The 19,094-nt window shown below is 39.5% G+C and overlaps 2 protein-coding genes across 4 annotated transcripts in view; one reads left to right on the forward strand and one right to left on the reverse strand.

The window, feature by feature from the left end:
- The window catches only part of vav1 (vav guanine nucleotide exchange factor 1), a 22,337-nt gene extending 15,254 nt beyond the window's left edge, over positions 1–7,083 (reverse strand). The window contains exons 1-4 of one of the 2 annotated variants that reach the window (XM_079338628.1): positions 7,006–7,083; positions 1,590–1,769; positions 927–1,023; positions 706–822 (exon numbers count right to left, since the gene is read on the reverse strand). In XM_079338628.1, the coding sequence (XP_079194754.1) occupies positions 706–822; positions 927–1,013 (204 nt within the window). In that variant the 5' untranslated portion in view covers positions 1,014–1,023; positions 1,590–1,769; positions 7,006–7,083. Of the gene's footprint in view, positions 1–705; positions 823–926; positions 1,024–1,589; positions 2,712–7,005 lie in introns of those variants that run through there. The other variant, XM_079338627.1, reaches the window with a different exon arrangement.
- sh2d3a (SH2 domain containing 3A) lies at positions 3,427–18,283 on the forward strand. 2 transcript variants are annotated; one of them, XM_079338630.1, is made up of 19 exons: positions 3,427–3,657; positions 3,781–3,872; positions 4,004–4,121; positions 4,824–4,882; positions 5,538–5,695; positions 8,976–9,015; positions 9,142–9,258; positions 10,042–10,185; positions 11,395–11,666; positions 11,762–11,847; positions 12,578–12,697; positions 13,465–13,622; positions 13,770–13,958; positions 14,229–14,390; positions 14,925–15,040; positions 15,614–15,785; positions 15,883–15,994; positions 16,525–16,710; positions 17,655–18,283. In XM_079338630.1, the coding sequence occupies exons 2-19, from the start codon at positions 3,783–3,785 to the stop codon at positions 17,837–17,839; spliced, it is 2,484 nt and encodes an 827-aa protein (XP_079194756.1). In that variant the 5' UTR covers positions 3,427–3,657; positions 3,781–3,782; the 3' UTR covers positions 17,840–18,283. The 2 variants fall into 2 exon arrangements, with proteins under 2 accessions (XP_079194756.1, XP_079194755.1); XM_079338629.1 differs by lacking the exons at positions 3,427–3,657; positions 3,781–3,872; positions 4,004–4,121; positions 4,824–4,882; positions 5,538–5,695 and adding an exon at positions 7,237–7,358.
- The last annotated feature ends 811 nt before the right edge of the window (positions 18,284–19,094 follow it).

Here is a 19,094-nt window from a genome sequence, read left to right on the forward strand (position 1 = left end):
GAAAAGACAATGATTCAACACATATGGACAACTTATTATTATCAAAGAGATGGCAGCTAATCTTTGCTTAAAAGCACATTTAACTAGACTTTATTCAGCTGTGTGACAGAACAACGGACAAACCATCAACTCCTGCTAACTGTAATGTTAGCTTGTTACTGTCACTGTCAGCAGGGAATCTGTTAAATGCAAATGTTATATGTTGTTTTTTTAATCTCAGTACATCACATTTGTTCTACAATAGTAGTTATGGTCAGATTTATTCAAGTGCCACTGGCATTTCTGTCGCTGATTAATCAAGAGGCTGTGAGAAGATACATTTTGTCAAAATGTGGTTATGTTGTTTAAATGGGTCATCTCTCAAATGAAAGGTTAGAGAGTTGATCCCAAGTTATTGAAGTCTACATGTTAAACTCTTTAGATGTGCAGTCTACTTACAATTTACCAGTATACACATATTTTTATGTCAAACAAAAAAAGCTTTTTATGGATCAGTAAAAGATAAAATGTACTCTAAAATAAAACATTCATTTACAGTCATTTCCCTTTGTTCTTCTTCATCGTCATGTGTTTTCCCCGATGATGACAGATATGGATCACAGTATTTTCCTATCAGTCCAGGGGCTTCAGTTCTGCCTCCTGGTCGCTATGGAAATGTCTTATGGAAATGCAGCAGGAAAAGGTGTGATTGTACATGTGTGTTACCTGGGACATCTGTGGGCGCAGGTTGATCTCTCTCAAGTTGACGGCCTGAGGAAGCAGGTTGTTGAGCAACTGGCAGAGCAGCACGCCATCTCTGAGAGCCTGAGCCAGGTCACACACCTGGGACAGCACACACACAAACAGACAAACAACATTTAACTGAGGAACTAAGACAGTGTGTGGTTTCATGCACATGTGTTTGACTTTGCAGTCGGCAAGTTCACCTGGGCGCTTTCCCATGTGACCCGATGGTTGTCAGGAAGAACTCGACAGTCAATCAGCCACATCGCACACTGCCGCCACAACTCCATCTTTGCTTTGCTTTGAAGATGGATAGATTTAAAAAGAAAAAAAGAAATATGATGTAATGATGTAAGATTTTGTTGATCAATGATCACTATGGTTCTGTGAAACCCAGAAGAAGTAGTCAGATGGGATTTTTTTGAGTTAAAGCATTCCAGATAATGACAAATTACTTCATTAATGAGGCCAGGAAGAATGTTGTTTCTAGATCATTTATAGAGTTGCCACTGAGAAGAAAATAAATGTTTTATAGTCTGAGATTACGCAAACAAAAAACTCTTCAAGTATGACATCTTTTTCCTGTTTGACACAAATACAGTGAACTGAAGCTCACTTTAACACAATTGAATTTCTCATTTTCTTCATAAACTACAATCTTCAAGGATTAAAAACATGTCGGAGACTCAATCAGATATAAATGAGTTGGCCTTCAGTGGAAATTAAGTAGACCCTCTCACTCTGTTAGTACAGTAAAAAACTGAAGCAGGTTTGAAACCAAGTAAAAGAACAAAAAACAAACTGCAATACTAAAACACCTCATCCTTTTTAAGAACATGTTCATGTAAAATGATATAAAATCTCACCTTCAGCTTGTCCTGGCAGTTCGGTGTCGTCCTTCTTAATGTTCACTTCTCCGTCTTCCTTTCATTATCTCATAGTCAGACATAGACAGCGCTCTCATTCTGCCTCTTCCGTGGTCGGTTTTCTGCAGAGCTGCACTGTGTTGAAGGCTTTTAACTTCATCCCGCAACTTCCTTTTTCCTCTGACGCACCCAACACTCATTTACTCATGCATTAACACATGCAAACACAAAGCTGTTGCTGCCATTAGTGGTTTATGCTGATAAAACCGTCAAGTGATATTTATGTGGCCTAAATTGTATGTGTGGGATTGGAAGAGACCTGCATATGTGCATATTCAAAACATATCACAAATAAAAGAGACAGCCAAAAAAAGAAACTCCTAATGTGGTACATTGATCTTATTTGAGAGAATGAGTCTTTGCATATTGTGTTTCCTTCAAGTTTGTGGGAGAAAAATATTAAGAGGCGTACAGTTGAAAGTGTTCTAACTAAGATAATTTGATCTACTTTTAGGTCTCTAAAATACTTCAACAATCAGAATGAATGAAGAATGGCTGTGTGAAATCTGCCTAAAGCTGGGCAGAGACAGACTGTCTGATTTAAGGAAAAATCCTGAAGCGACTTCATGAATAATGGATGGCTGCTTGGACACAGACAACATTCAGGGTGTAACTGTTACTGAGCTGTGGGCACAGAGTGAAACAATACAATAAAAACTTGATCCAATGATACATCTCAAACAAGAACAGAGTGGGTGAATAGTGATGTGAGCAATTCAATTCATCAACCTCCAATGAAAAGCACAGAGACAAATTACCTGTTAATGCGGTAAATATAATTTAATGGAATTTAAAGCAGTTTTCTTATTTGGCTACTTCCACTGTATGCTCGAAAAAGATAACAATATTAAAAGTCCAAAATGTTATTTACTAGCGTGGCAAAACTTATTTCTTTGCATTTTTTACATGTAGAATATTGGATCAAAATAAGCCACAGCTTTTAATGAATTACTTTTGATGACTAATTATGACTTTGTATCATACTAATAAAGTGCCCAACCCTCGTGGATTTATTTAAGATGGAGAGAAAATGTAGTTACATCTGTCCATACTGACGCAGAAGTCAACTTTCATTGTTATCCATCCCAAAAAAAATCAGCATAAATACAGGTAATTTCATTTAAAAATATATTTGTTATGTTGCCATAGAAGATAGTAAAACAAGGGCTTTGTTTAAAGTTGTTAAAATTCTTCAAACTTAGTAAGTGATTCATAGGGAATTAAGGTGACTAGGGATTACCATACAAGTGCCATAAGTTAATATCATTTAAATCAGTCTGTTACAGATGTAGATTTCCGATCATTTGCTGTTCCATGAGTTTGGGGCATCCAAAGAAAATGCTCATGTATAGAGTTCTAAAAAAACTCGAGGGACTTTAAGAATGAGCCACTCAGAAGAACGAGTCATGTAGGTGCCCAAATTCTACTCAACAGGTTAAATCTGTGAACTACTCCTTTACTGCAACTGAGCCTCTCTTGACTTAAACACTAGATGTCATCCTTGTATCCATGACGATTCTCTTGCTGCTCGAGAATCTGCTCAGAGTCCACCTGAACAGGCAGGTTTCCACAAAGCCCACCGTACATTCATGTCTCTGACTTGACATGTTGACAGCTGCTCTAACAGTCCCACATTTTCCTACCCCTTGTTGTTTTTCTGAACTCTTTCTCTCTGTCTCGACATGTCTCAGCCTGCACACCCTGCCTCCTGACAGCTCATGCTAATTCCTGTACTCTGATTTGCTGTTGTCAGGGGGGTACTGTGTGCCCACCGTACAATCTGATTGGCTTTTTGAGTGACCCTGCAGGTTTGAGGTGGAGCGGGCTTCCAATGTAACCACAAAGAGAAATTGAGAGATAGATAATGACACAGGTTGAGACTTAGTTGTGAGTAGCAGCAAAGAAAGGAGCGGAAACAGAGAAGGAAAAAAGCATAATGAAGTAAACGTTTTACAAGAAAAGAGACAGAAGTGACGTCCCAGCGTGCCTCGGGAGATTCTGTAAGCAGGTAGGTGCTACATACTGGAGCTGCTGCAAGGCAAACAACACAAGAGCCCTTTTTGACTTTTACTTTGCTCATATCTGTTAGGAGCATGCATGTGTGTTGGTATGTAATAATTATCTCCTTCAGACATGAATAATCGCTCCATCGCCTGGTGGCTGAAACAGATCGGCCTGCCCCAATACACTAAAACACTGGAGAGCGAATATTATGGGCTGGAGGTAAGTAAATGTACAGAAGTCAATCGAAATGTGCTTGCTTGTTGACTTTTTCTACTTCTTCTTCTTCTTTTTTTTTATGCAGTCTTTATATTCCTCATTTTCTCACCCTTGTCTTTGATTTGTCTCTCCAGGGCTTGCTGAATGTAACAGATGGAGAGCTGAAGGACTCAGGGATAGACGATGCAACACACAGAGAAACCATCCTCAGCCAGCTTTCAAGACACAGACAGAGACTGGACCCACACACTGGTGACACTCAAACACACATATACAAACAATCTGTACAACACTTATTATTTAAACGAATGATGTTCATCTGCTGGAAAATATGTATTCTGTAAAAACAGCTGTTTTAGAAATGATTTGGGCATTTGTTTTAAGGGATGTTAGTTTGGTCTAATTCTATGTGGAAAACAGTTTGCTGCATCAGTTTGATGATTATAAAAGATATATTGCATTGATTTTTAAAAAAAAGATTTGGCATAAATTGTCATCCTAGCCTGGGCAGAGTTTCAAATTTGATTTAGACATTTACAGTATGCTAAATATCCTTCTGACATAATTTAAGTCAAACAAAGATTCAGACTCATACAGCATAACTTCAATAGAGGTGTAACTACAGACTGTTTGTGCAAGGAAATTGGTCTTAAGATAAACTCTCATCTTGTCATCCTTTTAAACACTCAGAAAGCAATGTCTGCTGTGCAAGCTGACTTCTCAACTGTTTGACACCTGTTAGAAGAAATCTTCGTCCAATGTTATGGGCTTAATCCAAAATGTCCCAATGTTCAATCATGAAAATGTTATATTCCTTGTTTTTTTCTGCCTCGTACTTAACAGATGGCCAGAAGAGTAGCACAGTTCTTCACATCACATGTTTAACTCTGCAACAAAAAAGAAAAGAAATACTCTAAAAAGGTCCAATTATTCCTTTTTTTCCTCCTTTCTCAGGTGTGCAAGTGAAGCGCAGGGTGAGCCGAAAGTACTCCCTGGGATCATCTTTGGATCTGGTAAGACCACTTAAGACTTGTTTTCGTGGTGAGCTGTATGCGTGAACGCAAACTGCCAAATGTTTCACGACATCTTCATCCGCTGATTCTCCTGCCATGCCTCTCGTATTTCTTTTCTCTACACAACTTTAGTTCAGAGTGAGCTGAATCGAGAACACAGCAGGATTTAATCAGGAGAATTCCACTCAAGCAAGTGAGGGGGGGTCCACATTTATTCCCTGTGATAGTAGCACAATTGCAAATTCTACGATCTTTGTGCCACTGCATCATGTTTCTGCCAGTACATTCTTCTCCCCTCTTCTCTTTTGTTGATATTACGTTTCTGTCAAACTATAGCCTTCATATAAAGGCAAATATTCTTATCATAGTGATGTAAAGTAGGCTCTGTTGCTTTGTACACGTCATGTCTTGCCTCAGGAGACTCCTTGCCACCCTCCTCTGGTCTGACAAGACTAGTGTCCCGCTGTGAGACTATCACATCTGAACAACCAAATCAGGAGGATTTCAAGGACAGCCCTTCTGAAGTTCTTGCGCAAGCTTTAACATGACAAAATTATGACTACACCAAAAAACTGTTATCAAGTCCACTCAGAACAGGGATAACACAATGAGCGGCTTCAGTATCGACACTGTTTGGGTCTTCTCTATCCTGTAGGAAAGGCCAAGGAAGGATCTGTTTCGTCAGAGCATTCTGCCCCGCCTCCAGCGTGCTGATAAGAAACATCGCCTTTCTGCTTCCTGCTCCCAGCTCCGCCCTCTAAACGAGGACAATACTATCAGTCAGACAGAGAGCTGTCAGGACAGCAAGAGCAGGTGAGTTGACCCCATATAAATGATCGTTGTTTGAAAGAGATAGCATTTGTGTTTGAACGACAGGGAGGGATCCACTTTCCCCAAGCTGGATAATCATGTATGGATAATAATTAACAAATGTCTCATCATGGTGTGTAAGTGGGTGTGGGTATATTGGGTGCACATAAATCTGTTGGCTATATGCTGGCTAAAAGAGAATATAAATGTTGAATATATAGAATACCATTACAATCGTGCTTCACTCACTTCAGGGCCGAGAGAAGTTCTGCTTGTGGAAGACTAACATTGTAAGCAACACACCTTGGGACTTTGATATTCTGGTCACGCTTCCCTCCCAGTGCGAGGTGAAGGACTCAGTCACTAAGACCAGTGTGTGTTTACAAGTAGTTAATCCTGAAGTCAAGGCCTCTCCAAAGAAGCAGGCTCAGTTCCAGCATTAAAGGGCCAGTTTACCTAATTTACCCAGAATGCATTTTCATCTACACTCTATCTATCCGACCGTTGACTGAGCAATCAAGATAATACAGAAAAGTACAACCAAAGTCTGAGATTTGTCTTCAGCAACTTGTCTTCTTAAAAACAATGCCCTGGTTCCAGTTTCATCCACACACCCATTAACAGTACAGTATATATTATTGTTTTTCATATCATTTCAATGATAATAAAGACATACATTTTGTTCTTTTATTGACTTTCGCATAGTAAATTCTTAATCTGGAGAGCAAAAATCCTGATCAGCACATTTTGACCATGACGTGGTACTTTGGCTGAGTAGGTCGCTAAGGAATGATGAAGGAAACATACATACTTTAGTTTGTTTTTAACTAACCCTTTAATGAAAAACGAGGAGACAACAGAGTCATAACACTGACATTTCTGTGAGTGTATAAAGGAGGCTGTCAGGTTCAGACACATCTGTACTCTCTGGTCGGGAGTGTCGAGTGCTCAAAGCCCCAAAGGTTGTAATTAACAAAACAGTAGGACTCAGTTAAGTGGATAGTTCCGGTTCTTTGCACTGATAACACACTTGACAGCACAACAGCTTGATATGTTCTGTCCTCATTTTTTTCAACAGGTATCAATGGGAGAAAGTATGAAAATAAACTATTGATTACTTTGAGATTATTAAGAAGTCTTGTGGCAATGTAGGAAGACCCTTAGGCTTCTGAACATAGCCTATTCTGACAGCTTAATAACAGGCTAGTTTGGGCAAAGAAAAGTAATAGAGCTGCTTGAAGACATTTGATCTGTAACGTTACAACCATATTGCTTTACAATTAGCCCAGACTCCTGTTTTTACAACTACCTACCTCGGTAAGCCTACTGACTGTGACCAGGTGATTCGTTTGCTCGGCTTGTGTCGGTATCCGAGGAATGCCGGGACACATAGCGGTGTTTCAGCACCGGGGCCCGGGGCGTGGAGGAGGAGGAGGGAGGGAGGGAGGGAGGAGGAAGAAGAAGAGGAGAAGGACTCGGGAGAACTTGTGGGAACTCGTCCGAAACTGTGGAGGGAGGAGGGCGAGGAGAAGAAGGGGGGCTGGGAGGGACCACAGTGGAGCAGGACTGAACTGAACAGCTACACAGCTGTTGTTTGGCGGCGTTAACTCGGACCACAAACCTTAAAACATGTCAGGGACGCGCGAGCTGTGAAGAGCACTGACAGGTAGGACCGTCGACCCAACTCAAAATAACTGCTTTGTGCTTTTGGGAACTTCGTAAAGTACCGCGAGATTTTGTATGTTGATGGGCTATGGATTTAATTTTTAATGTGCTATATTCTCAGAACATTTAAATCAACTTCTTACAAACTAATTAGGTCTATTGTTTGACCCAAACCGTCGACTGTGGTTTCTTTCATTACCTGCAGCCTCGCCAGCGGACTTTTAACGACCAGTTGCACAATTCCCAGGCACTGACACGCTCAAGACTTTATGTTCCTTGTAGCCTATTTACAATCGAAAATCATTTTACAAGGCATGTTCAACATTGTTTGCTTAAAAGTCAAATCTTACAGAGAATAAAACTAATAGGCCGTGGAAACTTATCAAACGATAGATATATGGCTATATGTGGTGTCAGGTTGCATTTCTCAATATTGGCTCTCAAGAACATTACACAGGTGTTTCTGTTGTGCAGCATGGGCCAACGCCCCTCAAACAGGATGTTGCACTTTTTTACCTTTTAACAAATCTTAAAACTGTGATTTAAATATGAATCTCTACACATTTATGTTTGCAGCCACAGGTGTACATTGACAGTGAAGCTGCAACAGTTGTAATTGTAGGCCTTCACCACTCTTGCACAGCAGACTAGCTTCAACAAATTCTACCTTGATGAAGGTTTAAATGTTGGGTTTGTTGAATTAAAGATCAGTCTTTCAATGTCACATTTATCATAATTTTGAATGCTGCTGTTGAGTTGTTGCAAGTGTTTTTAACGGGGTTTTTTGACCACAGTTTAAGTAAATGTAAAGCACTCCTAATGAAGTACAGCTCTTTCTTGACACTGAATGAAGCTTTATAATAAGTTACGTCTGTGGAAAAATACACACAATATAAATAAAACATAGAATGGCAGTGAAGACAACAGCCACAATGGTTAGTTGATTAATCAACCGATCGATCTATAGGCGATTAAGAGGCAACTGACTTGAAGCTTTCTCAGTTTTTAGCATGCTACAGCTTTCTAACGAATGTATGATTGACCTTGTTTCCAATTCAGATTTTTCCAAAAGCTTTAAGCCCACACAGGTGTATTTCACCTCATGTTTTGCTTGACATGACGTAATAAACTGGCTACTTTGTGTAGTTTGTGATGCTGTGCTTCAGTGGAACAATACTTATATTTAGGGTCAAAGCAGGGTAAACAAGTGGCTGAAACCTCTGCACATTGTTTGTGAACATCGCTCCAGCAATCCCTGAACGCATGACTTGTTCCACATTGTTTACACGCGTCCACGCACAGAGAGAGGCAGGCTTGGATGCAGTTTTGCTTGAGTGGTTGCAGTTGAGCCTTGCTGTGAATCCTCTGAGCGGTCCGTTTGTAAGCCCTGTGTCTACAGCATCAGGAAGGTGGAAGCCCGGGGAGGAAGGAAGAAGAAAAAAGAGGCAGGCTATTAAAAGTGTGTGTTGTTGCGTTAATGACAGTGCCAGACCTTGGCTGTGGCCTTCTCTGGTTGTGCTGTTAAGGTTCAAAAGAGAAACTTGGCACCGTGATGTGTGACCCCCTGGGGTTTCAGTTTAGTAGCTTTAAATCACCTTTTCTCTCATTTTTTTTCCAGTAAAAGGAGGAGTGTCAGTGCATACCTCAGCCAACTGAAGGTAAGAGGTTAAGCAAACCACCTCTTTTGTCTCTCTTGTTTTCGACATATTTTCCATCCTTGCCCATTTAAAAATCTAAGTACAGGAAACATTCAGAGTAAAAAACATCTCTGCTGTTTATTGCAGATGTTCGGTGGTCGGAAAGACATGGACTCGTTAAAGAAGGAGCTGGAGGAGGAGCTGAAGCTGAGCACTGAGGACCTGAGGAGCCATGCATGGTACCACGGGCCGCTGAGCCGAGAGGTGCTCAATGGACCATTCTGTTCTCGCTGTACACTAATTAAAGGAAACACTTTAATTTTAGTTAGGAACTGTGCTTGTGCTCTCTCTCAAAAAGATACTGGTACGTTACAAATGAGTATAATATACAGTATATAAACAAAATAATTGGTTGGATAACTAAATTTTTTACCTCTGAGTTTTATTGGAACCCAAACAAAGTTAGCTTTACTAAGCATTCAGAATGTAAAAGTGGGGGAAAAAGCTGGCCTTGCTTTTTCCTAATGTAACAAAATATGCCTACAAGAACCTCCAAAGTTCTCTAAGGATTACCAAGGAATTGTATTTCAGAACCTTGCTAGCCGTTGCCACTTGTTGCCACTAACTATGTTAGACTAAACTAACTGGCTGACAGTGCTAGCTAAATAAAAGTCACAGCTGTTTAAGGTAGACATAAAGCTAAAACTAAAAAGTCCAGCCCACTGTCTAGCTTTTTTACATTTATAGGGGTTGGCTAGATAAAACCGTACACTTCTACGAAACCTAAACAATAGAATTATTTTTAGTATTTTACTGCATTAGTAAAATAGCACAGCTGAGTTTATTTATGTTACACACATAAGAGTGCTGTCTTTTTCTCCTCTAATTATAATCAGCAAGAAAGCAAACACGTCTATTTCTCAAGATCTTAAACTATTGCAACCATTTCTGCACTCTCACTACCAACTTTCACTGGGCGTATTATGATGTCAACACACACACACAGTGGACCTTCTTGCCTATAATAAACTCCCTCTTCATCTCCAGACTGCAGAGTCTCTGTTTGAAAGAGATGGAGACTTCCTGGTACGAGACTCGAGCTCCGCCCCTGGTGACTATGTTTTGAGCTGCTTTTGGAAGAATGGACCCATGCACTTTAAAATCATCAGAGTGATCCTACGTCCCAAAATGGTCTGTCTGTGTTTTGTCTGTCAGTGCATGGGGAGTTGAGGGATGGTTTATTAGATGTTAAAATGATTACAAAAATACCAAACATTCAGTAGTCCCATTTTTTTCAGTGTAAGGATTTTCAGCTTTCTCTGTATAAGATTAAAAAAGCAAACTGAAAATGTCACCTTGGCCTATTTTTTCCACCATTTTTGGAAATTTGCTTACAGTTAAAGAAAGGTTTAAATTAATAAATTTAAGTTGAGGCTAAAATATATGTAGTTATAATTGAATTAAAGTATTTTTATTTCAAGACATTTTTATTTATTTTTTTTAAATATAAGCAGGTATTTCTTATACTCTTTCCACAGTGTATGCAAATAAGTGCAATGCAAACACTATTAAACCAAACATTGAACACACTTTGAAGAGTCAAGACTGAATGTGTGACATTTTACACCTAAATATAGCAGGAATCCAGTAAATACTCTCAAAATAACTGAGGGGCATGACTGTCCACAATGAGTATGACACAAGTCCCGCTGTCTGAGCCGAACCTAAACCATGTTTACATGGACGGGATGGCCGGCCGGCTCATCCCCTTGCATATAAAAGTTGCTTAATTGAGGGGTGAGAAAAAAGAAGAATAACATACTGTAGGCCTACTCACTGCTCGTTTGAGTTTCACATAAGCGTTTTAAGATCACCTTCATTTTTTGTAAATTAACATGCAACAGGAAGCCACAAGCATACTAAAAGGCGCTACCATTAGTCTGCTAGCACAACAATGCAGCTCAATGTTGTTTTGGTTTCATGCTGGTGCTCAAGGGTGACATCTACTGGATCAAAAGGTGGCATATTCTTCCTTTTAATGTTGGCATTGTAATATCATAACATTACAATTTTGCTGAGTCTAAATTGGGGCTAGGATGATAAATATTATTGGGTTGCAATTTTAAAGTTTGATGTTAAAGATTTTGCAAGTCTGCTAAATGGCAATGGTTGATTGTTCAAAACATAATGAAGATGCAGATCAAGAGATACAGAGAAAAGTCTATGCCTCTTTTAATGTTATGTTGTAACTCAGGGTTAGTATTGAAATATCAACTACAAGTTAAAACGACTTCATGCCATGCTAGCATTTTTACCCTCTTGGTTTAAAGTATCTATTGCTGAAAAGATAGATTTTAAAGGCTCTGGTTGATATTGTGTGTTCCTCCATCTATGTGACAGGGCTACTCTCGGGAGCTGTTCCAGTTTGAGGAGGATCGCTTTGACAATGTTCCTGCTCTGATCCGATTATATGTGGGCGATCGTAGGCCCATCTCCCAGGCCTCAGGCGCTGTGATCTTCCACCCAATCACACGGACCCTTCCTCTACGTGTCATCACAGAGCGACATGTTGAGCACAAAAGCAGCAGCAGTAGAGGTGCAGGGGCAGAAAAACGTCGCAGCTTCAGCTCTGCCCACACGGACACTCTGCAGGTCATCAATCCACTGCTAAGGTGGGAAGAAGTAGTGCACTGTATGTGTAGTGCTGCAACACAATGCATCTAGAAAAACACAACTATGCTGATGACCTTTCTTTTGTGCATGGCAGGAGTGGAAGTCAGCCTGCAAACTTGGAGAATGTTGGAAGGAGACCATCCCTACAGTCTGCACAATCTGACAGCAACTTAAGAACTGGTATACGATCTTAAATATCTCAACCTGCACTATACTATTCAAATATTGCTTTGAGCCCTAATACAACCCCTCATGTCTGCTCGATGCAGCTCTCTAACGGCTATCAGAGACATTTGTGCAGTCGCAGCAGCTTGTGTATCCAAAACATGAATTTCATTGGGCAATGCAATGCATTATATCTTTACTAACAGTTGGCATCAAATGAAAAGGTAATCGTGCCTTCTCTTCTTCTCTTTCTTCGTCTGTATCTACATACAGAAACATGCCCTCCTCTGTTAGAATAATAATTTATACTTTATTAATCCCACAAGGGGAAATTCGGTTGACGGTGCACAGTTAAGCGATGAACATGAATACAGCTTGCTGTTATTTTTGTGCAGACATATGGGATATGTTGTGACATAAATTATAAATGAGCTAACAAAGTTTTCAGTGTGCTTGTAAAACATTTGAACATCTGCAAAAGAACCGACTAAATACTGGATGTGTGGCTGCTGAGGTCTAGAAAGAGTCCCTGACCTAATTCCAAAAACACTTTTGGATATTTAAACCATGCCAAATAAATGTTGGCAAGGAGAACTTATCCAATAAGAGTTTAGAGCCCAGCCTGATTAAAGATTAATGTATTTCCAGAATGGAGTTGAGAAGCAATTTAAATGTAATGACAAAAGGAATCCTTACATTTCTGTGTTGTGTACGGTATAACGTCCTAATTCTCTTCCTCATCCAGGTGTTCCACAGAAAACTCAGTCAGAGGACACTGGCCCCGTCCCCATTTCTCCTGTGTTTCGTACAGGCAGTGAACCACTGCTGAGCCCACGGCCACATCAAACACGGCCCTTGCATCCAGGTAACATGCACAGACATTTCAAATCTTTTTTTAGGATTTCATGATATATTTTGGGACATTTTTCCCTGCATTAGATTTAAAAAAAATAAAAATAAAAAAAGCTGAAGAGAGACAGGAAATGTTTAGAGGAGAGAGTGAGAGGAGACGAGCAGCAAAGTGCCAAAGGCAAAGAAACCCACCACCCACTTCAAATAAGGACTACAGCTTCTATACATGTGGCAGTTGAACCACTAGGCTATCCGGCGCCCTTTTATTTACATTTTGAAAAAACGGTACAGTACTCGCTGTCATATTACACAGCTGCAACGAGGCCGAATTCCATTTTTAAAATCTTTGGGATCTATTGCCAGCTTGCTGAGCAACAGTTCCACCTTGATACCAAAACAGTGTGCATTATGGAAACATAGTGTAAACAACAACATGGGACATGCCTACTGCTTGAGGAAAATGACTGACAGAAAAATGAAGTTTTAAAGCAGGAAAGAACAGAAGAGAAATGAAATTGTTATGAAACTAGCAGAGGATATAATTGATGAGAAATACAAGGACATTTAAAAAAACAATTTACTGACAAGTGTTAGAGGACATCCACTCATGAGTGCAGTGTTTATGAGATCCCGGTTATGACCGGAGGGGCCTAGTTAAAGTCCTAAGGCTAAACGTTTTATACAAGTGTCTGTGAATAACAGAGTAGCTTCAAGGTTCAAGTAAGAGTGTGCCAAGGACTGCTATTAACACACACATAACTCCGTCCTCCGTCCCTGTAGGAGGTGGTGTAACTTTGCGAGGTTCAGATGGACAGCTGCACCCCAGAGCTCCTCCTAAACCTCTCAGGGTCTCTGTCGTCTTTCCCAACGCTGTCCCACCCCCGCCGAAAGACCGGAACGATGACCCCTCCTCCTTCTACGATGAGCTGGTCATCCAGGTGAAGAACTCTCCGAGTCCATCGCAACTCCGTCAATCATGTGTTTCTTTGTCACATTTCTTTGTAATTGGAGAAATGAGGAGAGGCTTACATTCTATGTGAAAAATCTTCCCCGATGAGTTTGTGCTTACTCTCTCTGTCATCCAGGTTCCAGAGTCCAGGCTTAGAGGTCATGTGGATAGACTGCGAGCAGAGGAGAAGTGGCAGAGCCGCGCTCGCCTCACAGAGACTTCTTTTGGCTTTCTGGAGGCAGAGAAGAGTGACGCACCGCCACAAGCGCCGTTTCTACCACAGAAGAAGAAAGCAGTTGAAGACTGGCATTTTGAAAAGCCACATGTATGTACAATATTCTTTTTTTGTCTTTAAATGTTAATTGTTTGAATTCCTCTAACAGGGTAAATTTCTTTATTTTATAAAAATAAGAACTTTGTCATTCATTAAAGTTTGGTGAAATTATGAAATAACTGTCATATCTGCATTTATTTTGGTCTCATCTGACTGGTGTTACCGTATAAAAACGGCCAGATTGTAGATGTCTTCAGCATTGAATGTCACACAGGGTGAGTTGTGTAAAAGTGTTGTAACGTCCGTCTTACGCCATCACAGGTGGAGACAGAGTCGTGTTTCCAGTTGGATAAGTTTCAGTCGCTGCTCTTACCAGAGAACAACCGCCCACTGGAGCCAAGTGTCCTGCTTTCACTTAAAGAAATCTTTAACAAATCAAACTCAGATGCCACTGCTCTGCACTTACTCAGTGTTGACTGCCAGGTACTTCTTAAATGTTTGTTTTAACCACCTTTGTCTGTTGTTTCGCACTACTAAATGCATTGCAGAGCAAAGGTATAACATCATATCATGCTTCCATTTCGAAAATATGATATTATATTATTATATAGCTAAAGGCTTAAACACCCCTATACATTACTTTCATGTTCTGCCAGACAACAGATATAATGAATTTATTGAAATTATTCATACCTTGGAAATATGATACATATTAAAAGTAAAGGATTATTTTTTACTTCTGTCAATAATTGATTTCTCCACTTTTCAAATATTTTGATAAGTATGATCCTATAAACTGATTGAATAAATCCCTAAAAACTCAACTCTTCAACCACCAACAAAACCAATTCTTATCATCCTTTTGCATTATTTCTTTGTTGTTTTGTTTTCACTGTTTTGTTTTTGTGTTCTTTGTGAAGTGTCTTTGGGTATTTAGAAAAGTGCTATAAAAGTTTAATGCATTATTAATGATTGGAATTAAAACCGTGAATTTGCCATTGTGGTTTCTTTTTGCAGGTTGCACGCATAGTTGGGGTGACTGACGAACAGAAAAAGATTATGGGAGTTGGATCTGGGCTGGAGCTTGTCGTTTTACCACATGGACACCAATTACGACAGGATCTGTTAGAAAGGTATAAAAATGTACTTGGTTTAATTTGTGCAGGTTTTGAATATATTTTGAGATGAGTCTGCTCGTTACTGTAGATAAACCACACTAAAGCTTTTTAAACTGTTTTCTTTGATAAACTGTAGTTCTGTTGATTATACAAAGTAAATTAGATTACTGACAGAATTGTGTTGCTGCATTCTTTAAAATGCATTTATGTAGTTTTGTGGGCATCTCTAAGTTTTTGAGGCACCAAGGCGTAATGAGGGGAGAAAGTTATTCCCTCTCTGTACCGTCTTCTGAGCAGTAACAGACATGTTATAGGTGCCAGACAAGAACAGTGGAGCCAGAAGGGAAAAGTTATTGTGCATCTCTGACAGAATTTACAGAATGGGATAAGAATATAACGCCATCGAAGAATCAATATGTGTATAAAAAGACATAATGAAAGCTGAGCTTAGTTTCAGGGCTTTTGCTAAAAAAACAGTCTGAAAAGGGCTTATGACTGTAAAAAAAAAAAAAAAAGACTCTCTAACCAAATCTTTATCAAATTTCCTGACCACATACTCCTCTAATCCGTTAATCTTTCATTTTGTAGGCATCATCTAATAGCTCTGGGCGTCGCAGTGGATATCTTGGGCTGCACAGGCACTGTGAGCCAGAGGGCGACTGTTTTACATAAAGTAATCTCATTGGCTCAGGCCCTGAAAGAACACGCACATGACCTCTTCTCCTTCTCAGCCGTGATGAAGGCTCTCGAGATGCCTCAGGTGATATCAGCTTAAAGAAAGGTGCACTTTATGCAAAGTCTGGCAAAGTAGAAGGCTTTCCAATACATTACTTATTTATGTGTCTGCATGTGTGCAGATAATGCGGCTGGAGATGACTTGGCGAGCGCTGAGGAGGAACCACACAGAGACTGCAGTTTTATTTGAGAAGAAACTTAAACCATTCATGACCCTGCTGAACGAGGGAGATGGTGAGTGGTTGGTTTAAAAGATGGGTACATGACGTTATGTTACCTTTATTTGACAGTTTACTCATCTAATCATTTAATAAGGTATTATTCCAGTAGATGGCTTTGGCTCAAAGGTAGAGTGGAGACATCTTCTAATTAATACACTTAATTTCTGACCTGTTGTCAACATGTTGATTTGTCCCTGGGAAAGACACTGAATCCCCCAATCACAGCCGTCTGTATATACGCCTCTGGTTACTATGCACTAATGGGCATCTTAGCAGTGTGCATAGCAGCCACCACAACATTGTATGAGCACGCATACAACTTCAATCCACTAAATGTTTGAGGTCAGGATGTCCACTTCATTTACAGTCTATGATTGATAGTCCCGTCAGATGTGTGACCAGTGTGAAATTCAAACACTTCAAAATACCTGTTAAAACAGAAAGGCAACAAGTTTTATACCAAAAAACAGAGCAACCCAGTTCTTTAGGTGTGAATCTCTATTGTATGTATTTTACTGAGACTTAGTGTTTGTCTTTCTGTAGCCTCTGCAGTCCAGGGTCCCATAGCTGTTCCGCACCTAGTTCCTCTGCTGATGGCGATGGAAGGGGAGGACCCCGTGGAGGACAGCGAGCGAGGCTGTCAACTCCTCTATGACGTCCTTCAAACAGCTCGCAGTGCCGCACTGCATGCACAAGATTATCAACAGCATGCACACTCTCTGCTCACAGGTATAGATGTATTTGTACAGGGAAGTTCTTGTTTTCTCACACAGTGACTAAAAATAGGTGTCAGAAAAGAACTTAACTATATTCTTGTCATAGAAATCTGTTCTGTGAGGTTTGTTAAGTGTTCCATGTGGTTCAAGTTTGCTCAACAAAGATTCAACAATATTCTCCTACCGGCGCAAATGTAATCATGTTTTGAGCATAAATAATTTCGACAAATTTGCCTCTTCATCCCAAGAAAAAAGGAAATATGAGTTAAGACTGTGGAGCCTCAACGAACGCAGTTGGAAGCAATTAAGAAAAGCTGCTTGCTTTTCCAGTAGTGGAGCAGTTTCAGAGAAGCTGAAACAGTAAATATTTATGAATGGTTGATGACATGTTATTACAGTTTCTGATGTACTTTGTCAGAATCGAAAACAAAATTAATGTAGATGTGAATTTACTATTTATGTTATCATCAAGGAAAATGTGCTCCTCTCACAAGAACTAAAACATGAGGTAGCAGTTGGATTGAGAGAATAACTGATTTAAGTAACACACATAAAAGTTTAAGCACAATATGATGAGCCAAGTTCTCATTGCATGTTGTTTTATTGAATAGTTTTGTGCAGCTAATGGGCTAGTGTTTACTGGCCAACTCCAAATGTTGTTTATACTGTAATTCTTAAAGAAGTGTTTTTCCTCCTGTGGAGAGACACTCCAACACGCCTTAACCTCTCATGAGTCTGTTTTTACCTTCGAGAAGATTCAGTTAAATTTAAGTAAAACAAAATAAATTCTCTTTGGACAAAAAAAAATCTATCCAGACATGGAGTTCTGCCACGAGGCTCGTGGTGAATTAGTGTAAAAATGAGCTGTAAGATTAAAGTTTTCTGCTTAAAACCGGTGGACATGTTAGTGCATATCATTTTGACTAATTCTTATCCTTCACACTTCTCCATGTGCAGGCTGGGAGCCAGTCCCAGAGCTTTTAGAGGCTTTCCGGACAGAGTTCGTTCTGCGCCTTTTCTGGGGTCAGCTTGGAGCGGCGGCGGACAGAGAGGAGCGCTACGAGAAGTTCGACAAGATTCTTTGTGTCCTCTCTGATAAACTGGAACCTGTGGAGATTGTCCCTCATGAGCCTTTAACCTGAACCTCAGGAGTAAGGTCTATTCACTGGAGGAAAATAAAAAAGCGGGTACAAAAGACACAAACCCCCTAAACCTAGTTTATAAGCGTGGCTTATAAAAGAATGACTCACATCTGGGGCTATTACACCCTGCAGTCCTTTGCTTTCTTCTATGATCAGGAAATCTTGGATTGCACGCCCAAATACTATATGTGCGTCTGTTTACTTCTACGAACGTTAACTATGACACTTTTGACCAATCCTTACTTGCCCGCTTGTTCGATACGCTTCATGAGATTCCCAAGGACCAACATGAACATTATTAAAACATAAGTTTTATTTTCACATAAACTGCTGCTGTAAGGAACCACACTGGAAATTGTTTTTTTTTATTTTAGTGTTTTAAATGAAATGATTGTAGTTTCTTTGCATGCAATATTTTTCATAAAGAAAACAGTAAAAATCAAACGGATGGCTTTTCTTCTTTTCACTTTATAACTCAAATGATACATGTCAATACATACAGTTAACTTTAAAATCATACAATAGAAACCCTTACATGTTGAAAACGTCTGCTAATGCAGGACGGCGTGGTGGAGAAAGACAATTAACATTGTATGGCTCAATGAGGGCATTCCCTTGTTAAGTAAGTTCTACTTTTTGTTCTATATTGGGTTTTTTTGCAGGATTTTATGTAGAAGAATGTCTTAAAATATATCTGCTGAAAGGAGAGCCTGTGCTCACTTGAAATCTGAGCTCAATCCATTAAACTATTCTCTTAATACACAAGTGTGATGTGAAAACTTAAACCCTGTGAAATTCAACAAAGCATTTTGAAAAGACAAAATATTTTAGTATTTTTTAGATTTAGAATGATTTTAAAAAGGGATATGGACGTTACTGAAATTGACTGTATAAAAAACACAGACAACTACTAAAATAGGGTACTGTTGTCTTAAAATATGTTTAGAGTGGCTCCACACTCCTATAGAGACCCGTGAGGATCTGAATCTGAAAATTCAGACTCTTGATGTCAATAATTCCTTTAATATTCACCCAAAGGTCATTTATAGAGGATTAGATAACAAAATTAATGGCATTTTTCTCTTACTTTTCATTGAACTTTGATCTTTATTGCTATTTTGCTTTTTCTTCTATATTTGTGTAATTAAAAAAAAAAAGCATTTTGTGCAAATTTGCGTAAGCAGACAAAGTGTAATTAAAGTACAGAGTTAAAAGGTTAGGTTCACATTCTTAAAAAACTATTCACACACACCAG

The sequence above is a fragment of the Symphodus melops genome (assembly GCF_947650265.1).
Source record: "Symphodus melops genome assembly, chromosome: 2".
Taxonomy (NCBI): domain Eukaryota; kingdom Metazoa; phylum Chordata; class Actinopteri; order Labriformes; family Labridae; genus Symphodus; species Symphodus melops.

Bases quoted from the DNA above. Each gene is read 5' to 3' on its own strand.
- sh2d3a (XM_079338630.1), top strand. From the start codon at position 3,783: ATGAATAATCGCTCCATCGCCTGGTGGCTGAAACAGATCGGCCTGCCC. The intron at 11,848-12,577 runs GTATACGATCTT...TTCCTCATCCAG, and splicing joins TGACAGCAACTTAAGAACTG to GTGTTCCACAGAAAACTCAG. The intron at 13,623-13,769 runs GTGAAGAACTCT...TCTGTCATCCAG, and splicing joins ACGATGAGCTGGTCATCCAG to GTTCCAGAGTCCAGGCTTAG.